This window comes from Zonotrichia leucophrys, chromosome 4, assembly GCF_028769735.1.
Source record: "Zonotrichia leucophrys gambelii isolate GWCS_2022_RI chromosome 4, RI_Zleu_2.0, whole genome shotgun sequence".
NCBI lineage: Eukaryota > Metazoa > Chordata > Aves > Passeriformes > Passerellidae > Zonotrichia > Zonotrichia leucophrys.
This window is the reverse complement of record NC_088173.1, coordinates 43561059-43582480: the sequence shown is the minus strand read 5'-3', so window position 1 is coordinate 43582480 and position 21422 is coordinate 43561059. Positions and strand designations below refer to the sequence as shown.

At 42.2% G+C, this 21422-nt stretch overlaps 1 protein-coding gene across 43 annotated transcripts in view; it reads right to left on the bottom strand.

The window, feature by feature from the left end:
* Positions 1–21422, bottom strand: part of ANK2 (ankyrin 2) — a 273565-nt gene that overhangs the window by 74803 nt on the left and 177340 nt on the right. For 37 of the 43 annotated variants that reach the window (XM_064711446.1, XM_064711448.1, XM_064711467.1 and 34 more), the window contains 9 exons: positions 18357–18542; positions 17885–17908; positions 15946–16044; positions 14686–14784; positions 6497–6595; positions 5674–5871; positions 2787–2885; positions 2515–2613; positions 45–143 (listed from right to left, as the gene is read on the bottom strand). In XM_064711446.1, the coding sequence (XP_064567516.1) occupies positions 45–143; positions 2515–2613; positions 2787–2885; positions 5674–5871; positions 6497–6595; positions 14686–14784; positions 15946–16044; positions 17885–17908; positions 18357–18542 (1002 nt within the window). The remainder of the gene's footprint in view (positions 1–44; positions 144–2514; positions 2614–2786; positions 2886–5673; positions 5872–6496; positions 6596–14685; positions 14785–15945; positions 16045–17884; positions 17909–18356; positions 18543–21422) is intronic. The other 6 variants (XM_064711444.1, XM_064711457.1, XM_064711458.1 and 3 more) reach the window with 1 other exon arrangement.

Sequence of the window (21422 nt, the reverse complement as noted above, 5' to 3'; positions counted from 1 at the left end):
GTGGTTTTAAGAGAAAAAGAAAACACTGTAAGCAGAACACCTACCCTCGCTCGGGCATCCACCAGGGCCCCGTTCCTCAGGAGGCAGCGAACCACTTCCACCTGCCCGGCACGTGCTGCCATGTGCAATGCAGTTTCTCCACGCTGCAGGAAAGCAAAAGCATTTCAGTGTCCTAAACTTCCATGAAGAAAGATCGTTGCCAGCGCCAGTCCCACCCATGGGACTGAGACCCGTCCTTCTGCCAGCTGAGACTCTGGCTTCTGCCACAGGGCAGGGTGTAAATACATGTGGCTGTACCTGGAATGCCTTGGTTTGCCATCTGGACAATCCAAGACTCAAGTACTGAGAGACAGAATGAAAATCCTGGCTTGGGAAAAATTCTGTCAGATAGACTTGCCCTGGTCACGTATGCCCCTCAGCTTTCTACGTACCAGAGCATCAGCTCGTGTGCTGTACAGGAGATGAGAGTACACTGAGCTGTGTCTCTCTAGGGATTGCACGGCACAGGAGCCTCAAGATGGAAGGGGATAATTTTCCAGATGGTCCCCTCCTGCACACTGTGTGGAGCTGGCAGCAGTAAGAGGCCTTGCAACGGCTGAGCACAACTCAGCCAGCACACGGAATGTGTAAAATCTGTACTCAGCAGTGTGGCTCTGGCTCCAGGCTGTGGAATGGATCTTGTTTCAAGCCTTTTGTAGCTCTCAGAATTTGAAGGATATGAAATATTGGAAAGCATTTTCAGATCAGGAATATTCAAAAAAACCACTGAAATGAGGATTCCTTGAGGACAGCATTCCTAGTTTAATTGGGCTCTGTTCTTTGCGTGCAGTGTCCCAAAGTGGACTGAAACGGTCCCCGGGCAGCTCACCAGCATCTGGTGCATCAGGTCTTGGGACAGCTCTGCAACCTGAAGCTGTATTCATCTCACGTTATATCATGAGAACACAGCAGGACCCATCATTTCTTTGTGTTATTTGTTCATAATTCTAACACCAGAGCTGGAGAATATTCTGTTGTAAGGCCTTTCTCCCCTTGACTACCACTTAAACTGCAACTGCCAAAATGAGCACCCTAGTCAAGACCTTTTACATCAGAATGGGGAATCATGTCCTCTTGTCCTCATCTAGATGGAGGGAAAGAAGTAGCTTTAGCTTGCCTGCTAATAGGGATTTTTACTTACAGCAAACCCTCCTCACCAGGAGTTGACTTATCTTGTCATTCTTAAATTAACATTGTATTACCAGCTGTGATTAGTAGGTATGCAAGAAAAAAATCCCACAGCCTTAGCTAAAAATCTTTATCATTCCATCTATATATAAAGTTTATTACCTGAAGAATAAGCTGTTTAATATGTGAAAATACTCTAAAGATCAAATTTCTGCAACGACCCTTTTTGGTCGAATTAGCAAAGCAATTGAGGTTTTGGAAACAGTAATTCAACAGGGAAACTCAGCTTACCAAGTGAAAGCCAAGACACCTGTGTAGCAGAAATTGGAAAGTGTTAAACTTTGCACACAAATGCCTGGTAACACAATATTTTTAACTGCTTCCACAAGGATTTTGTGTTGGTATTTTTATTATCAATAAAGTTCTTGCATAAGGATTGCTTCCATAAGAAAATATGGAAAGTCTATTTAAATGATTCACATTAACAATTCTGCTTGCTAACAATTTCACTGGGTTGCATCTAAGGTTTTTCTATCTGAGAAAAAATAATGAGCACCAGGATTACTAAATTTTTGTTGTTTTTGCTGCTGGGAACACTTACCTATAACCTTATGTACTGAAAAAAGCTGCTTCCCAAGTACAGGTGGTCCCAAGTTGAATATTTGTTTACGCTGATAAATTCAAACAATAAAATATCTTACGAAATACATCTCAGAAAATGATAATGTTGTTTTTGTTCGTTCATTTTTTTCCCCCCTATTTTTGGTAACTAGGCTGTTGGTATACAAACACTGATTTCTATGGTAAGTCAGGTTCTGCATTTTGTGTTACTTCCCAAAGGTCACATTTTCCAGATTTAATCACTGGTTCCTGGAATTTCCTGTCTAAGAAGAACATCTTGAGCTTCCCAGGTTTGTTTTTTGTTTAATCATTGGGGTTTTAAGCATTTCATACCCTTTCACTGACAGGAATGACACAATTTCATGGCAGCCAGCGAAGTCATGCAGGCAGAAATTAGAGCCATTTGGACTTGAATTTCATCCTTCAGAACAGAAACACAGACTTTGTGGGATTTGGTTTATAATCCATTTTGGATGGTTTTGGTGTGCTTTGTCTGTTTCTAAGGAAAACTTTACCTATTTGAGCATTGTTGCAGATCACATGAAAGCAGAGATGGCTTGTTACACATGCAGCCATCGCTTTCCCCTCTTCACTAAAAGTGCTACAATAACTTGCACTAATATTCAACAATGTACCATTAAAATGTGACCCTTGGGCTGAGCTACAGGGTAACCAGGGACTTTCTGAGGGTCCTGAGCAGAAGGTTCTAGTGAAAGCCATACTCACAATGTTAGTGACATCAGGAGAGGCTCCGTTCTGCAGCAGGAGGAGGACTATGTTCAAGTGGCCCATAAATGCAGCCACGTGTATTGGTGTGAGGCCCGACTGCGAAACAAAGCAAGAGCAGTTTTACTCCTCTGCACGGCTCAAGGGATGGGCTTCTTCATTCAAATCAAACATGCAGGAAAGTGAGATGGGACAGGAGAGACAGGAAGAAGAAAGCAAAAAAGGAGAGACAGAGAAGGGGTGTTTCTGCAGGACATGAAACGTTTTGCTACCTCTGTTATAGCCTGGATTGAAGCCCCATATTTCACCAGGAGTTCCATGACTTTGATGCGATTTTTCTTGCAGGCAATGTGCAGTGGAGTAAAACCATTCTGTGCAAAAGACAGTGGTGTTAGTCAGAAACATGCAGCTACACTTCCCACGCAGCTCCATGCTGCCACACCGGGAGCACAAGGGTTAGGCTACCACAAGTAGCTGTTCTTTAAGCACAATAGGTTATGGATTACAGACATCTCCCACTATCTGAGGCACAACAAAGCAGTGCTGCTGCTTTCTTCCCAGGCCTGGGAGAGAAAGGAAACCTCCACCTCCAGACTTCACATACAGACACATCTGTACTGCCTGCCAACTGCATGTATGTATGTGTATGTGTGTGCTTCCTGGGGCTGCACACACATCTGTGAGGAGCACTCCCAGTGCTTCCCAAGACTGCCTAACACAAGGGAAATGGAAGAAATTACAGTGAACAGTTCAGAATCAGCACCTTTACAAAGCATTTCCTGTACCTCCCTAGGAGAATCATGGAAGGTTTGGGTTGGAAAAGTCCATCTTGTTCCACCTCCTACCATGTGCAGGGACACCTTCCACTACGCCAGGTTGCTCCAAGCCCCATCCAACCTGTCCTTGGAGATTTCTACCGATGGGGCCGCCACAGATTCACTGAGCAACCTCTGCCAGGGCCTCCCCATCCTCAGAAGGGAGAATTTCTCCCTAATCTCTAACCCAAATCTACTCTCTTTCAGTTCGAAGCCACTTAAACTGAGAAAAAGAGAGGAACAGAGTGCTTATTACAGGTTCCACCTTAATCTGTCATTTTACTTGAAATCTAAGGACCTGTGTGTGTTTATTTTTATATTTATACCCATATATACAAAATGTGTGTACATTTTGATGTACCTTAAATAAAGAACTACCCCTTGAGCTGTGGTATCATGATAGTCTGATGACAGTTAATGCAGGTTAAGTGTGTCTCTGAAGCTGAACCAACACATTATTTACCACACGTGAACATTTTAGTGAGAAGCACAAATAACATTTTTTAGATAATGTTGAAAAATTGGTAAATTTTCTAATGAAAAGCATCAGTATTGCCAAACAACCAACCAGTAGTAACCAGAACCTTGCAGTGAGATCTTAGTTTATGGGAAAAGATAATCAAGTAACAATTGTTCTACAGGCTGCTTCTGTTAAAGGAAATGTTAATCACTAGTTCATTTGAAGGTGCTTTAAAGCATAAAGACATTAAAAAAGCTGAGAACTCACATAGTGCTTGTATCCCCAAAGCATTTTGCAAACATTAACAATTTTTTAAAGTGGCTGAAAAAGCATTCTTTATAATACTTATTCCATTGCTGAACTCTGCTGAATATGATTACTGTTTCTCTGATTTCTAAAGAAATAATCAAAACCATTTGATATTTTACCTCCCACACAACATCTCTCAATATATTTCACAGGGAGTTTTACTGTTTCAGAAGTTTCAATATTTTTCACTGAATTTCATTGCCTCAGTTGATTTAATTTTGCTACTTCTATTTAAGTGAGGAACACTTTGACAGGGGAGGGGAGAAGGCAGAAAAAAAAATCAATCACTAACAGAAATTATGAGCTTCATTTAATATATTAAACACTATCAACAAGCCAAAGGCGACAAGTCCCTGATGGGAGAGAGAAAATGAGTTTGGTGGGAAGGGAGCAGAGGCAGCAGCCTGAGGGTGTTCTCCTTTTGTTTCAGATGTTTCACAGGGAGGGAGGCATGGAGGGAGGGGAATAGAAGATATATTTCTGGTCATGGAAAGAGAGAAAGAAGACGTAGGGGGTATTTGTGAGTAGCTGAGCAAAGTTCAGGTAATCAGAAGACTGGCAAGAAAAACAAGCAAGGATAAAAACAGCGTCAACAAAGATCACCCAAGTGAGCACGGCACTGAAAAAAGCAAAGCAAAGAAAGTGTAAGAGGAGGAAGCCAAAGGAGCTATGGGATTTGTGGGTATGGAAAGGCCAAGAAAAATGAGGGGGCAGAAGAAGACGGTGTCGGTTCCAAGGAAGCAAAGGACAGGGAGAGCCTACACAGAAAAACAGTGGGTCCTAGTGTGGGCAGGAAGCTGGGGAAGGCTGAGTGCCCTGCAGTGGGGTTCTGTAGAGGCCCCCAGCACAGCTGGCCATGGCACAACTCTGGCCACACAGGAGAACCTCAAGTGTTCACAGACTCCTCTTCCTGACAGAGTGCAATATGTTGGTACATGAACTCCCAGCCAGCTAACAGTGCCTAGTAGAGAAAATTGCAATCTTGTCTGGCTTTGGGTACATTAAAGACTCCAAATGTTTCCAGAGTCAAATGTGATGTTTTCCTCATTGTTAGGGGCAATGGTTCGATCAATGAGTAAAAGGAATCATACCTGCTGTCCTGTAAGGATAAGAACTGTTTTTTGGAAAGCAAAATGGCACCTAATAGAGGAAACTGTCATCATTTGATAAATGCAGAAATATTAGCTTTTCAATATGTTTTGCCTTGGCAATTAACTTACTAATTCAGTTGAAAGTCCAGAAATTGTGTATTCTATCACCCGGTATGGAAAACTGAGCCATTAATTCATTAAAACACCAATGTATACATCAACATCAGCCAGAACCTGCTCTAATTTTAGGGACTCTGCAGAGTTCCATACCTGACATACCATACCACACAGCCACTTGCCAAGGGGTGTGTTCCATGACCAGGCCTAAGCACACAAGGCACAGGACTGGTAACCAGCAAGTGTGACACCCCTGTGGCTACTGCATCTACTTAAGGCTGTGGAGTTTGCTGACAGTTCTCACTCAGCTTTCCTGGCAAGAGCTACCAGGCAGCTTTGTTCCATGACCCATGTGGGACAGCTTTACCAGGGCACGGGCGTTGGGGTTGGCTCTCTTGTCCAGCAGGAGCTTGGTGACACGGTAGTGACCGCAGTGAGCGGCCACGTGCAGAGCAGTCAGGTAGTCCAGTGTCACATCATCCACAGGAGCCTTGTGCTGCAGCAGGTGCTTGACACATTCCACATGGTCCCCCTGGGCTGCCATGTGGAGTGGGGAGAGTCCATTCTGTGACAGAACAGAACAGCAGCTTCAGTAATCCCCACTTAGACTGTAGTACATGTAAGAAGGACATTTGTTGTTGTGAGGTGCTGCTCGGTGGGCTCTGCTATTATACAAATATCTTCCCCTCATTAGTTTCACCAAAGACACAGAACTTGTTGGAAATGCATTTATTTTAGATGTATGTTTTCCAGATGTGAGGAAGAAGACACTGGAATAATTTTCCAACTCCGAAATAGTTGGAAAAAATAATTAGGAGAAACTGTCCTCATTATTGTATGTGACGGGTCAGAAAATATGTACCAGGAATCACCTCTCAGGAGTGACTGACCCAGCTTTCACATCTCTGTGTACTACAGGCTCAGGAAGCAGCACAAGGGAAGTGCTGGCAGTAGCACTCCACATCTTGTGTTTAGTCTGATACTAGAGAGATGGGCAAGCAAGTGTACAGTTTTCATGCATTTGGAAAGGATTATGTAAGCAAACCTTATTTTGGATCATTCTTCCCATTAATACATCTCCTTTGGGAGGACAGTAACATTGCTGTCTTCCTCCTTGTCCTCTCAGGGACACTGTAAGCTCTGTGGAAGGTTACAGAGGTGTCCCATACTCTGACAGAGCCCATGCACACCTTGGTCCGTGCGAGCAGGGGGGCACCTCGCTCCAGGAGCAGCTCCACAACCTGGTCGTGGCCACTTCGTGCTGCACAGTGCAGTGGGGTGAGTCCATCCTTCAAGGAAAAGGAGAGAAAACAAATGAGCACATCCCCAGTTGTTTGTCCTGGCACTCTGGGGAACAGCCTGTCAGGAGTGCAGCCCCACACATGAGAAAAAGCTCCTTTTTCGACTCCTAACTGCAGCTGGCTCCACAGCGTGAAGTTTCATCCCTGTTCTTGCTTGCACCAGTAAAGGACACACTAAGGTTACTGTTTGAGAGACAAAGCTCATTGTGTGCTGAAATCTCTTCTCAAAGGATAATATGAGGGTGCACTGCCTCCTCCCCTCCCTGGCCTCTGCATGGCTTTGATACAGCATTGCCTCTCCCTGGGTTGAGGGTGCTCCATGAACAAACCCATGTCCTTGGATTGCTTTTGATGCAGGGATGAAACAGATGATGTTTCATCACCAGAAAATTTGCTCCAGAATTTTCTTTTGCTTTTAAACAGGCATCAATATAAAAAAGGTTTTAAAACAAGAGAAAAATAACCAAATCTTTCACTTTTGAGATTTAGGGGTGAACACGGAGCTAACAATTCTTTTCTAAAATTGCTGTCAGACCACCAACTCCACAAGAGTTTTTTCCATTGCAGAACACGATTCTGTATCAAAAGACTCAGGGTACTATTAATGATCACAGCAGTAGTAAAAGATGTGTTCATGAACTATTTGGATGGGAGAATGAATTCTAGGTAGCTTTTGTATAGTTTGGACTTAATGCAGAAAAATAAATATGAGACTGGAAAAATGGTTGTGAAAGAATATTAGTGCTGAATGACTGAAAAAAGGTAACACGTAGGATATGAAAAGCCAAGTGTTCATCTCCTTAGCCCTCAGCATTGTTCAAGCACACACTCAGAGATGTCATCAGCATTCACTCAACAGAGGCGGCTTTACCAAGGTGAAACAACAATGTTTTTAATTGCAAGAAAAGCCTTCTCCTTTTGAGACATGCCACTCATCTTGTGTGACATCCACGTTGTTATTGCAATGATCCCATTGAGGAATCCAGAAACAGCTTGATTAAAAGGACAATATGCAGGTCTGAATTACATAGAGGCTAAAAAAGTAGCAAAACTGCCAAAACATGGCACTAAGGATGAGTTGGTGACCCTGCTTCTTACACAGATGGACTGTTTACCTTGTTGGGGTTTGGAGGAAACCAGCATCACTATGCTTTTAAATTAAAAGTAGCATTAGACTACACAGTGCCATTGCAACTGCAAGCTCATTGTGGCAAACCCTGCCCTATAACACCCTACAAAAGGCAGTTCCAAGAAGCAGAGCGTCTCTCATGCCCAGTTTCCAAAGCACAAAGCCCTTTCCAAGTGAGCAGCACCACAAAGCTCCACAGCTGCAAGGGGCTGAAGTCCACAGAAAGAATTTTCACCCTTACTTATCTCCTTTTTCCAGAGGCTTTTGTGACACACTGACAGGGTTAGGTGTGCCTGGGTGCTCACTGTGTCAGAGGCATTCCTAAATCCTACAGAAGGTTTGCACTGAAATTACACAGGTGAAAGATCAAACCCAAAAGCAGAATTCGTGGCCTTCAGCACTGGTAGATGGGGTCAGTGGGAAGAATTAGGTGGAACTAATTTACTTTTTTTTATGAACTGAAACTTCAGAGTCCTCTGAGCCCTTTTTTATGACCAACTGAGGTATGCTATCATCTCATTACCAGAGGGATTCCTACAGATAACTCCCACTGGCATTACAAAGGTAAGAATATATCCCAAATGCACTTCTAGGGAAGGTATTTATTTGGTATTTCTTTCCAGTTTCTGGCCTCTTGTGCTCTACATTTTTAATCAATGTGGGAGGTTCACTTTCTTTATCTGCATTGTGGCTTTGATGTTACTCTATTTAGTAAAACAGCAAAAAAAGAAAAATTGCATGAATCCTTGAACAAAAGCAGGACAAATCCCAAGAGGGAGAAAAAGAAGAAAAATATCAGCTAAGAAGTGCATCAACTCCTCAAGAATGTCTGGGTAAAACAAAAAAAACTCTATATAATTTAAAACAATGATTTCTTCTTTGTTCTTACCTACAATTCCCTTTCAAAGCAGAGATAGAAATTTGCTACCTATCCTACTCTACTCTGCCATAGGTGTTTTGAGGACCTCCTACAGAACCCTCTTCCCTTTCCTCTTTCTGCTGTGAGGAAAACATCATGTATTGTTGCCATTACATTGCAAGAATTCTATTGTCACTATATTGCAAAGGTTCCACATTGCTAGAGAGTTTGGTACTTCCTTGATGTTTCTGGTAGGCAGCTCCTCTCAGCACTGACTCTTCCTTCTTCTCACAGTAACCCAGACTGATCTGACTGACTCCAGGTCCCCTCAACCAACCAACCCACTTTTTTATAACACTCTTCTTATTATTGGCTACAGCTGTGGCCTGTTAAAGTCAGGCCTGCTCCTAATCTTTAATAATTAACCCGGCTGCAACTCTTTAGGAGATAAGATTACTTTCTATACTACCTTTATTTACTTATATTCTATCCCCCTACAATGTATATTTAAAAATTATTGTGTATTTAATACTTCTAATTCTTTTGCTTATATCTGTTGTTTAAAGATGAGGGAGATTTCAAAGAGAAAGCTGTTGTAGTAGCAGAATCAGTAAAGAAGACAATGCAGACAAGCTGACATGAGCCAACATGAAGAGACACACTGGTGTACCAAATAAATCCTTTTTTGCACCATTATCTATTTGCCATGAGCCTCAGTGCTCTCAAAGAGGCTTCAGGAGCTGGCCTAAGTACTTTGTCAGTCATTCCTTTGCTAATTGAAGAACACACAGTGACCAACACATCACCTGACAGGACATCTAGCTCTGGATCAGAGTGACACAGACTTTGAAGCACAGATAATGGATATCCCATCAACACAAAGGCTGCCATGTCAGGAGACAAGAAATTCAGCAATTTGATGTTTAGAGAAGTTTAACAATTATCTCCTTGCCCTGCATTGTATGGAATGAAGAGTTAAATGTTTGTATCTTCCCAGTGACATTCGACACCTGGTGCTCTGCTGCTCCCAAATGTGGTACTCTCCTAACTCACTCTGTGATGTAACCAACAGCTGGGTCACCCTGAGAAATGGCAATGCAATCCCCTCTGTGTGCATGGAAGGCAGGAAATTCCATCAATCTTAATTCTCTCTCAAACGATTCTCAAAATATGAGGAAAACTTGTGCCTTTTTTTTCCTTGAAAATCAATCACTGGTCATTTTTAACCTGCAGAATTAATTCTGAATGCTGTGCATGACTCCTAACTGTAGGGCTTCCAAAGATGAATTATTTGGTCATTTCACAAATGTTTTCTTTCAGCTTAGCAGAGACACAGAGACAAAAAGAAGCTGTGCTTATGAGGGATGTTTAATGGGAAATGATGTGGGCAGCAGATTCACAGGACAGTTGCTCACATTCAGTGCTCATTCAACCAAAAACTAATTCTAGAAATGAACAACAAAGGCCAAATTATCAACAAATTATTCTAAACCGCAGTTGCATGTTCTCATTTTCATAAGGGTGAAGTAAAGTTTTAGTATTTCATATGTCAAATATGCAAAATTGTCTAAATTTTCTTGACAAATAAAGGGATTTTAATTTGTTCGTTTTTCATTACGACTAAACCCAATCTCTTTAAAAATGAACAAGGCGAGTCTTCCTCTTGCTTTAAGCTCTTGGCATAATTGAACATGCTGTAAAGTATTCCTCCAGGTCGCCATTCACAGCACAAACTTGAAAAATACAGCAAAAAATATACCATGTGCTTGCTTGAGTATTAAGATAGTAACATAAGTAACTCCAAATAATAGTAATTTTCTAGATAACTTGCTTAGACAATTCATACAATACACCTTCCCACTCCCTTGTAAACATTATATGGAGCCACTAAATTTTTTATAGGAAATATCTGCATTGTGATTAGATATTTATAATCTGCCAGAGCTTTAGGAACAGCAAAAGCTGACAATGAATTATTAGTGCTCTGTGCATGTAAGAAGATGAGGAGAAAATGTCACAGCAGCATTACTGCAGGAACAAACACAGTACAGAGCACAGTGCCAGGGAAGGGCCAGGTTCCTGCTGCAGTGGTTACTACTCCCATGGGGAAATAGCAGAGCCAAGCCTATTTTGTTAGGACACAGATGTACAAAAGAAGATTTATTAGTAATAATATCTCAGTAGGTTTCCAGAATGAGTGTTAAGGGGTGTCTGAAGCACATTTCCCACAAAAAAACCCCAAACCAACCAAATCTGAGTTGTGCTGCCCAGTTTCCTTCCTTTTGTTTTGCTATTCACATGAGTGACCTGCCACTCCTCTGAGCTCCAGCTGAGTTCCTCCTTTCTGTGGCCCTTCTCCAAGCCCAGGGGTGCACCAGCCCTTGTCCCACCATTGCCATGCCTCTCCCTGCTCCAGCTGCCACGCTGCGGGCACACAGCACACTTACTGCCCCACACAATTTTGCCCTTCCAAGACCGGATGCTCTCCTTCATTCCATGGATTTTATTCAACTGTAAATATTCAGGATGAAAACCTGCAGGAGGAGACTTAAGAAAAGTCCCAGAGCAACAAAAATCCAATTTCAATGTTGGCAAGATTGAATAGGAAGACGACAAAGTGTGTGACAGCTTCAATGGTTGAGACAGGGGAGAGTGTTCCGCCCCCTCTGAAGGGTGCTTGCTTACTCCCACAAAAATGGAAATTCCAGTAAGGTGATAAAAGCCTGTGAATTAAACAGCATTTAAAAAGAAAAAAATCATGCAAAATCAAAACAATCTCATATTCTTGGTTTTTTCCCCATGCAATCTATAGAGAGAGATGATAGAGATAATACAAAAGCTGCATTCAGAAAGGATATTCCTAAAACCTTGTAATAGCCAGCAACATTTCCACATTCTGAAGGTGCACACTCTTATGATTCTATTATATGAAGACTCCTTTTTATAGAAATACATGCATTTTGGCCATGCTAAAATTGCTTTTAAATTCTGACAATAATTCCCTGTAAGAATCCTTAGTGTGTTCCAGGAAGACTGTAAATGCTGTGGCCCTGGCACTGTGCTTCCTTCCCTCAAAGGGAGAACTGGGAATTGCCATGCTACCCTTGACCACCTGACAGTGAATTAAGCATAAATTAAACTTTCCACCATCTTTCAGAGAACAAATTTCTGCACAATTTCTCTGACTCCCTAACTCTAACTAATCATCAGAATCTGCAGGAGTTAGAATTTTGGCCAAATATTAAAATTTTAAATAAAATGATGCCACTTAAATTGTTACTAATGCAAGAAAATGTAAAGATAACATAGGATTGAGTAAAATTTTGAATATGAAATATTTTAGGATAGGTAATTTTACCCATTAATTACTTCATGAACAAAAGTCCAGAGAAGGCTTGCATGTAAATGGAAGTCACAAAACATATAACAGACATTATATAATAATATATGTTAAAATAATATTTTAGTATTTTATTATAATATAATAATTATCTACTGTTACAGATGATATTTTGTTATTATATAATATTATAATAATATTTCTAACAGATAGTAGTAATAAAAGTATCCTATTATTTTAAGAATGGAGTTTCCATTTCTGCTTTGGATGTAATATAAAAGAAATTAAATTTCACATTTTAAAAACTTAGGACTTGATTGAGAAAAATGGTATGCCTTGCAAAAAAAAAAGTAAAATATTATTTTAAAATATGTACTGTGTCAAGAGATTTACCATTATGTCTACATTTTTATGGCTTTGTGAGAAATGCCATAAAATTTCAGCAAACACATTCTGAAATGTATAGAAAATAAAAATACTAATTTCTGCAGAAAGCAGAGCTTTCCTTTGACATGCTGCATTAACTATGGAACAGCAGGACACATGCATCATTTACTCCTTTTGAGGAATAAACATTTTAATTTATATTTTTAGGCAACACAGGGGCTGCTAATAATCACTCTAATGGAAGATTTTCAAACATAGAAAGCTTTCACAGATTAACTTTGCAAACCTGAAGTACTGAAGATCATCTGCAATCCCCTAAAATAAGTTTTTGCATCTTAATTTATGCAGCGTGAGATTTCATGTAACAAAGCAAGCTAAAAATAAACAGACCGAAAGCAGCGAGGGCTGCTTTAACTGCAGGGTGTATTTTGATGCGGTGTGGAGCACAAGAACTTGGCGGTGAAACATTGCAGTGTTTTAACTCCTCTGTTCTGCAGTGACTGTGCCCTGCTGGAAGGCGGCAGGAGCTCCTGGGGAGCCGAGGGAAGGCAGCAGGGAAGGCGAGGTGTGTTAGTACTGCAGCAGGGCAGGCGGGTCTGTGCCAGGGACAGAGCACATCCCGCCTCCTCACAGCCAGAGCCAGGCACTCGAGGTGAGTGGACAGAGCACAGGGAGAAGAGAGACACACCCAGATAACACCAACAGCTGACACAAAGCATGGACAGCAAAACCAAAGCTCTGGAATCTTCCCCACCATGAGGCGCACGCCATCGGCTGCCACCGCGAGCCCCGGAGCAGGGAAGAGGCAGGAGGTGAAGGTGACAGGAAGAGGGAGCCTGTGCAAGCTGGAATATGTGTGCCTTAGGATACCTGTATGGGTTTTCAGGGACATCTCTGTACTGACATTTTGAGCCCATGTAGCAGCTGACACAGGGCAGGGAGCAGAGACAGTGAGACAAATCTAAAATTGGTCCCTCCCACCTACGTTTGGCAAATCCTGTTCTCTCACATTCATTCACAACTGCGCTCAATGTTTGCGGGTGAGCAGGGATGGGAAAACACTTTGACCTCTTAAAACCCAAAACATCCCCACATTCATCTGTGTCAACTTGTCTAGAACAATATCTAAATACTGAACAGGAAATAGGTGAATTCAATACTGCCATTCCAAAGGCCAGATGAACTATTTCTGTATGACATGCTCAGGGGCATGTGGAATATCCTGACTGAAGGGTATTATTAGCATTTCATGCCTCTTCTCCACGAGATTTAGGTGTTTATTGTGGAAAATGTGAGCAGGGGTGATTTGCTGTACATCTGCCTGAGAGACAGTTTTTTCCATCTGCAGGAGTTTTTAAAAAATAAAAAAAAAATAGTGAGATATCATTTCACAATCAGAAACCAAATCACAGTCACATACAGAGTTCACAATAATCATGACTGGTCTTCAAAGTTTATGAAGCAACAAACGGTTGATGTAATTAAAATCCAAGTAACTGCAGAGGTTGAATCAACCCCAAGGGTAGCTGACTGTAATATCTTCTACCTTCCTATCAGGTTAAACAAAAACTCTCATGTCCAGCTCTAAACTTTGTGTTCTAAAACACTCTTGGTCTCTTGGACATGTAATTTTGCAGACCAGCTACCTAAATACCAGCAGCTCCTAAGAAGGAGCCCTGTGCAGCTCGGTCTGAATAAATGACAATGTTTTCCCAGATGATTCCAAAATCCCATTTGAAATATTTAACCCTGCCCATATAAAATGACGGGGGTTTTTTTGCCCTGAATGACTGTGAAATCACCCTTAATAAAGGGCAGAGAGATGATGTGACATTTCAATAGGACAACAGGGAGAAGGAAACCAGTGAGTCACCTAGTTACCTACCCCATACTTTGTCTAGGGAAGAGACATGCGGCTCTGAGGAGATTGCTTGACTCTGTATCAGCTCTCCAATTAAAATGGACTGAGCTCAGTAGAGCTTCCACAGGGCATACTGCAACTAGCATGGACATTTAGGGGTCAGGGGACTGAAAGGCTTGGATGAGTCCAGACCTTCCATTTCCTTTTGCTGTGCATCACATGTGCTGTGTCATGTCATGACCAAATAACAGGCTTATTCCCTGAAAAACATCAGTTTCATCAGCTTTTTCTTGTATGATGTAGTCAGGTTATACAGGAGATTGAAGGAAATAGCATTTCTGCCTCCTACTGCCACTAATACCAGCTGCTCTTGAGTCTGATACCCTAGAAAACAGTCTACATAAAATTAAAACACAATAAATCCCCAAAAGCAAGCAAGGAGAAAATCCCAGTCCCTTCCCCAGAAGGGACAAAATCATATTCAGGGAATAGAAAGACTCACCCTGGTTTTGGCATCGATCTGCCCTCCGCGATCCAACAAGAGCTTCACCATGTTTGTGTTTCCCCTTTTGGAAGCCACATGCAGTGGGGTGATTCCATTCTACACCATGAAAAGAACAAACGATGAGCTGGATGGATCTGAAGGTGTGCAATGGGGGTGAATTTGAGTTCAGATCACAAAAGATGAGACCATCACATCGTAGAGAATAAACAAGAATGTGCTAGAGCATCAGAGCTAGGCACACACCATATAAGCTAGAGTTAGTAATTCCTTCCTAAGCAAGAGTCCTTCTCCATTTTGGGGTCCTTGAATGAAGGAAGCAGAGCATCTGCCCAAGCAGCAAACATCGCAGCCCCAGGGCCAGACAAATACACAAACATGTATCAGAGTCCCAATGAGCCAATAGTCACAAAACACTGAAGCATTTCAATCACTGCAACGTACACAGAGGACACAAATGCGTCACTCCTACACAAAGGAACCTTCTTGCGTAGTGCCAAGAGCATAAAGGAGTGGTAGGCTGTGTAGGCTGTGTAGGCTGAAAGTCCTTGAAAACACTTTGGGTGAGGCAAGAGGTAATATTAGCAGCTACTCCAGATTGGAAGCAGGAGGGAGTCAGTCTGGAAGGCAGAACCCTGAGGTAATTCAAAGTGTGTCTGGCAAAATCGAACAGCAAACTTGTGACCTGGAAGCTGGGTTGAGATTACCAGAGGTTTTCATGCCAAACTACGTAATGTGCAACAGCAAAGGGACTGGACCATGTGACTCAGCAGTTGTTTACCATAAAAGAGTAGTCATGATTAATTAGTTCTTTTACTGTTGAATTTGTATAACAGCCATATACTTTACTTTCTGGTTTTGAAAAAGAGTAACAGGTGAAAACATGGAATTCAAGCAGTATAGAAATATTGAATACCAAAAAAGCCAACCAATCCTACATCAATTTCCAGAGTACATCTAACAAACAGAAAAGCCACAGGGAGCTGACACATTATAAGAGCACCAGCTTTCTGGAGCTGCCAAAGGATCATGCTCCCTCCAGCTGGGAATACTGGCTGTTACACAACTCCCAAGGCCTCCAGGACATTGCACAGAGACAACCTTTCAGAATTACTGCAAAAGAGACAACTTTGATCCCAACAGAACTTCAGCATTACTTTGCTCCTTTCTTCCCTCAGTTCTTGCCTCAGAGTTACCCAAAGAAACCCCCCCATTTCTGCAGGCCCCTAGAAGCAGGCAGGTGAAGGGGCGAGTCCGTACCCTGGCGGTGAAGTCGACGGCAGCTCCGCGGTTGAGCAGCAGCGTGGCCACGTTGACGTTGCCGTAGTGCGCGGCGATGTGCAGAGGGGTGAAGCCGCTCTACAAAGGGAAACAGCCCTCGTTACACACATCTTCTCTCACAAGGTCAGCTACTGAACTAGAGCCTGAGTCCGAAATGCTGCCCAACTAACACACCGTGGCAATTTTATCCAGAATGTGAATAGCTATTCTAGAGCACAGCCTTTGGGCAGAGAAGTCAGTTTACAGGTGGGAGATAATCAAAAGTGCTTCATTCCTTCATTCCCCATCTCAACCCCCTGCATCAGTGGCCAATAAGATCAGTTTTCATAACAGAAAATATTAATGTATTAGCCATCCTTAGAGAAAATAAAGCAAGTTCCTTATCACCATTTGGAAGCAACATGGGTCTTTTAGGCTGGGTATATTTATTGGGGTTCAAAAAATGATCACAAAAGTTGCTGGACTCTTATTTTACTCCTCTTAGAAACAGAAATATGGACAACATATTTCATATTGAGCTTTTGTTTGTTTGTTTTTTTCAAAAGCAGTAATTATTCAAAATGTAATTAAAGATTTTGGTTTACATGAGAAACTACTTAGAAGCATAGTAAAAGAATCATAATTATTTATATACAATTTGGATTGCAAAGGAGCTGAAGAAACCTCGCAATCCATAAATAAAAAACCCCACACTTTACTTGTTGTGTTTTGAATACTAGAAGGTGAAACCTGCTCCAGCTATGAGATGTACAATCTCTTGACAACAACATGAAAAAAGATTAAATTTTCAGAAACTAGGACAGAGAGCAAGCTTTTCTTCTCGTAAGTAATTCAAGTAGAAAGGGCCTTGCTTTTGAGGTTTCCCTGAAGAGCTTTACACTGATTTGATTGGATCTTGCTGATAGTTATAGAAAGGGAGGAATACTTCTGGCTTCTTGACTACAGCATGCTCTCAGCTGGGTTTCCTGCCTCTCAGTATCCAAACCACCATTTTAAGCTACTCCTGGAACAAAGGAATGTGAGCACGTGCTGCTCTCCTTCCACAGACACTGCAGCAGCCCTTGCCCTTCCCCTCAGGGAAGAGCACGCCCCATGGAGCAGGTGCCCAGGGAAGCTGTCACCCTTCAGTTCACATCACTGCTGCCTCCTGGCAGCCTGCTCATGTGTGCACACACCAAGAGGGAAGCACCTTCCCGTGGGCATGTGCATCCATAATTCATTCCCTCCTTCAGCAGAGAAACTCCATTATTCAAAAGCAGGTATTGAAACAACAATCTCATCCTTGGAACTTTTTCTTTCTCCTAAAAGTGGCAATGATCTTTTGGAAAAATGTCAATCCAAGCCAATCAACCTCGTGATTTTTAGTGGAAGTAAAATCCATATAAGAAACGTGTTATTTACTGCAGGTAAATTCTGAATATATACTGTCCCTGAGGGCTTTGCAAAACTATATGGAAAAGATAGTAATAGGAAGAATGGTAAAAAGAAGCAGATGCCCTGAACAAGTTTTTACCCTGGAGAATTTGATTATGCTTATTATTGTAAGAAACAGAAAATTAATTTTAGCATTATTCTGGCCGAGCCAGACACCCAGATGTAGTTATGCCAAGTGAGTGCATTTTCATAATTAATGAAATTGAGCTAAAAAGCATCTTTATCCTCTTAGCTCCATTACTTGCTTCAGACTCCTTTGGACAGATGTGAATTCTCAAAAAAGTCTTTCAATACTGACACAAGTAAAAAGAAATTCTAAGACAAATGATGAATAAAAATAGGTTTTGAGCCAGAATTTTCTATGTATTAAAAAAAGAATAATATCTTCACTTCTATTGCTAACTAATAAGGAAATATTGGCAACGAGCAGTGAAAATAATCATAAGTAACAGAAAGAGTAATTAAAAATTGTTGATGTCGGTACCTCAGTCGTCCTATTCACCATCATCTGATGCAGCATGGTTTGGGAAAAAGAGGAACAATATTAAAGACTGGCCGCAAAACGAAGAACTATGTTGCTTTTTCTGAAATGAGTTATGCTGTTAATTATGAGAAAAGCCATTCAAGCATGCATTAACTTTAAACATAATCTATGCTCCCGTGGGCAATAAACCAATATCCTACTTCATAGGGAAGCAGTGATTCTGCTTCCGTTCCAGTGGCTTCTGGTTTGCAAATAATGAGAAAAATCTGGTTACCAAAGAAATAGGAGGCAAACTAAAAAGTGAAAAAATTAGCACTTTGTAATTACTGTGCAGCTTAACACCGCAAACTTATGGGTATTACTGGCGATAGTGGTGGAGCAAGTTGTCCTTCCCCGCCAGAGCCGTTCCGTTTCCCCGTTAGGATACAGGGATTCGAGGTGCTGTCCCCGGGCCCGGAGCCCGCCCCGTTACCTTGGACTGCACGTCGGCGTTGTGGTCGTTCTGCAGCAGCAGCGCCGCTGACTTGGTGTCATCCTTCCTGGCGGCGATGTGCAGCGCGGGCAGCCGCACCTTGCCCTTGGTGTCGTTCTCCAGCAGGATGGCCACAGCCTGGTTGTGCCCCTGCTGCAGTGCCACAGCCAGAGGGGTGAAACCGTCCTGGGGGCAGCAAATCAGGGGTGCTCAGCATGGCCGGACAGCCGTGGGGAGCTGCACCGCGCCCTTCGCGCACACCGACCCGGGGAGCACGCTCCCAGCTGTTTTCCACCTCTGCACTCCATCTCCAGGGACATGAGATTGGAGGCACAACATATTTTAACTCTCTCAAACACCTTCAAAAGGCTTTCCAATATTTGAAAAGCTTTGAAGGATCTTTCACACTTCAAAGTAATCTTTTTTTAAGCCAAGTGCAAGCAAAGAATCATTCTACAGCATCTCTCTTAATTACTTCTCATCTTAAAACGGGCTACAAAGCCTATCTTTAGCAAATTTTTGGTAAATTCACTGAGCACTGAACAGTGTCAATGTGAAAAATATAGACAGAATATGTTTATGAATATCTCACATATCTGAAAAAGGAAGTGTATCAAATGCATTTGCTGCTGTTCCCGTTCAAAGTTACACATGAATCATGAGTCAAGAAATCCAGATCATGTTTAGGAACATGATTTGAAGGAGGAAAACTTCACATTATTTATGGTTCTTTTAGAAAGAAAATCAGAAAATCAATCTTTGCTCGTCATAGTTTTAGGTTTGTTTCTAAATTAGTTTAAAATTGTCTTGTTCCTCCACACGTGCCAGGGATGGCCAGTACTTTAAAATCCATCATAACAAGATAGCAGCTTGCTCTCCTGGCTTAAGTAGTACAGGCTACCAGATATTTCATTCTGATTTCAAACTGAACCCTTGCTGAAATGGTCATGCATCCTCCCCAAGCACAGGTGCTCTGTAACTACATGAGAGATGGGACAGCTTTGCTTTGGAATAGAAATACGGAAAGATGAGAGAAGAATAAAGGCCAAGTTAGGAAGGAATGAGAGCTAACATATGTTGAAAGAAACATCTGAAGAATTGCCAAGGCAATTTTTCCCCTCAGTAATCTAATAACTTTCTCTCCCTTTTGCGTCGAGCTGTGGGTAGGTGCATTGTAACAGCGATACTGCTGTGGGTTCTGCCTGTAATAGAGATTAAATTCTGTACAGTGAATTAAAAAGGGGGGAACAGCTGACAAAACAGCTGAACTGTAAAGATTATTCTGAGATTGGGGCTACATAAGGTGTTGAAATGGCTTAATGCATTTGCCTTTTGCCTCTGGGAACATGAGAACAAATCCTGGATTAGAGACTCTGAAACCGAACTCACCCTTACTCTCCTTTTTTATCTGCACATATAGAAGCGTGAGAGGAAATGAAATGCATCCAAAGGCAGGGCAAGTTTCAAGGCTTCAAAGATAAGTTCATCCATTTGATTTGCACCATTTCATCATGCACCCTCCTCTAGAAGGACACAACTCTTTCTGCATTCCCCCTGCTATTGCCTCTGCAAAGCATGGCTGACCAAAGCTTGGAGACAGCTTTTCATGTCCTCGCCTCCCATGAGGAGGGCCACTCTTTGATGCTAAACAGAAGGACCTTCTCCCTGTATTTGAGTGACATCCACAGTTCAGGCTGTCATCCCACCCTATGAATGTACCATTTCTTCATCCTATTCATGAGGTGAACTCTGGGCACCTATGAAAGTGATGGTGGCTCAGGCCTTCCTACAGGAACACTCACACAATCATGGAAACCATCCCCTCAGCAGGACCTGAACCTAAAATTGACCTAGTTAAGCAGCAAAGAGATCAATAGCCTTTACTTTACAAGCTACAGAGTGAAAACTGATCTTTCTAAAGGCACAAGATAAATTTGGAGTCAGGGTCAGAGTAGGAATATATTTTATTTTTTCTCCTCTCTGCCTCTTCTACAAAATGACACTACAGTGTGTGTTCTGTCAATGTCTGCACTCAAACAGAGGCCACATGAATTATAACCATCTCACCCTCTCAATTCCTGTAAACTGAATGAATTCCCAGCCAGCAGAAGCTGCTGGGAGCTGGCTGCCAGCAGGTGACTGTGGGCTGCAGCAGGGCTGGGCTCACGGCAAGCCCCAGTTCCACCTGGCTCCTTCACAAGGAGTGTGTGTCTGCCTCGTTGCCTGGCAATCATTTGGCATTTTGTGTTTCAGAAAGCTGACATGTAATGTGATCACCGCATCTATGAAGGGATTATTTTATGAGCTGTCATCAAATAGTACAGTACCCACTGAGAGGAAGGACAGTAAGACAGCTGTTAACACTGACAGGTTTGAAGGGAAGGAGAGGGAGCATAAATGCACCAAACTGATCCACTTGTGAAGGCAATCCAGAAAGGTAATGTTTCTGAACAGACCAGAGAAAACAAGAAACAGGGACAAAAGCTCTGGCCAGAGAGAAATTTTGCTATAGCTACTTCACATGTCACACACATAGAACAAACAGGAAGATGACACAATTTGCAGCACAGAGCCTGTTCACTCACTCCCTTGGCTGGAATAAAGAATATTTGGCAGAAAGAGGAAACAAAATGAGCATAGTCCTAATGACCAAGGAGTTTTCTCCACTGCCCCTAAACCCCCTCATATGTGGAAGGAAGCTTGTTGGATTCAGTTCCTCTGGAGATGGAGTCTCCTCTCTCCTACTTAGGTGTCTCTCCTGCTTGCAGAGGAGTTACTGCAGGTTTACAATCCATATCCCCAGTAAATATCATCCTTCTGCCTATTTACACCAACGTGGCCCAGCAGCAGAAATAAAGTGTCCATCAAGACAACAGCCCGCCAAGCTCACTGATGCAATCCTTGTTAGTCATTTGGTTTCCAGTTTACACCAGTCAGAGCCAATAATGAACACTCACAAGTTACACCATGTCACAGGAGAGCCTCAGAATCAGAGTAACTTAAGGGAACAGCAGCAAGAGGCTGGAGTAGGTGACCTCCCAAATGGTTCTGTGAACCCAGCACCAC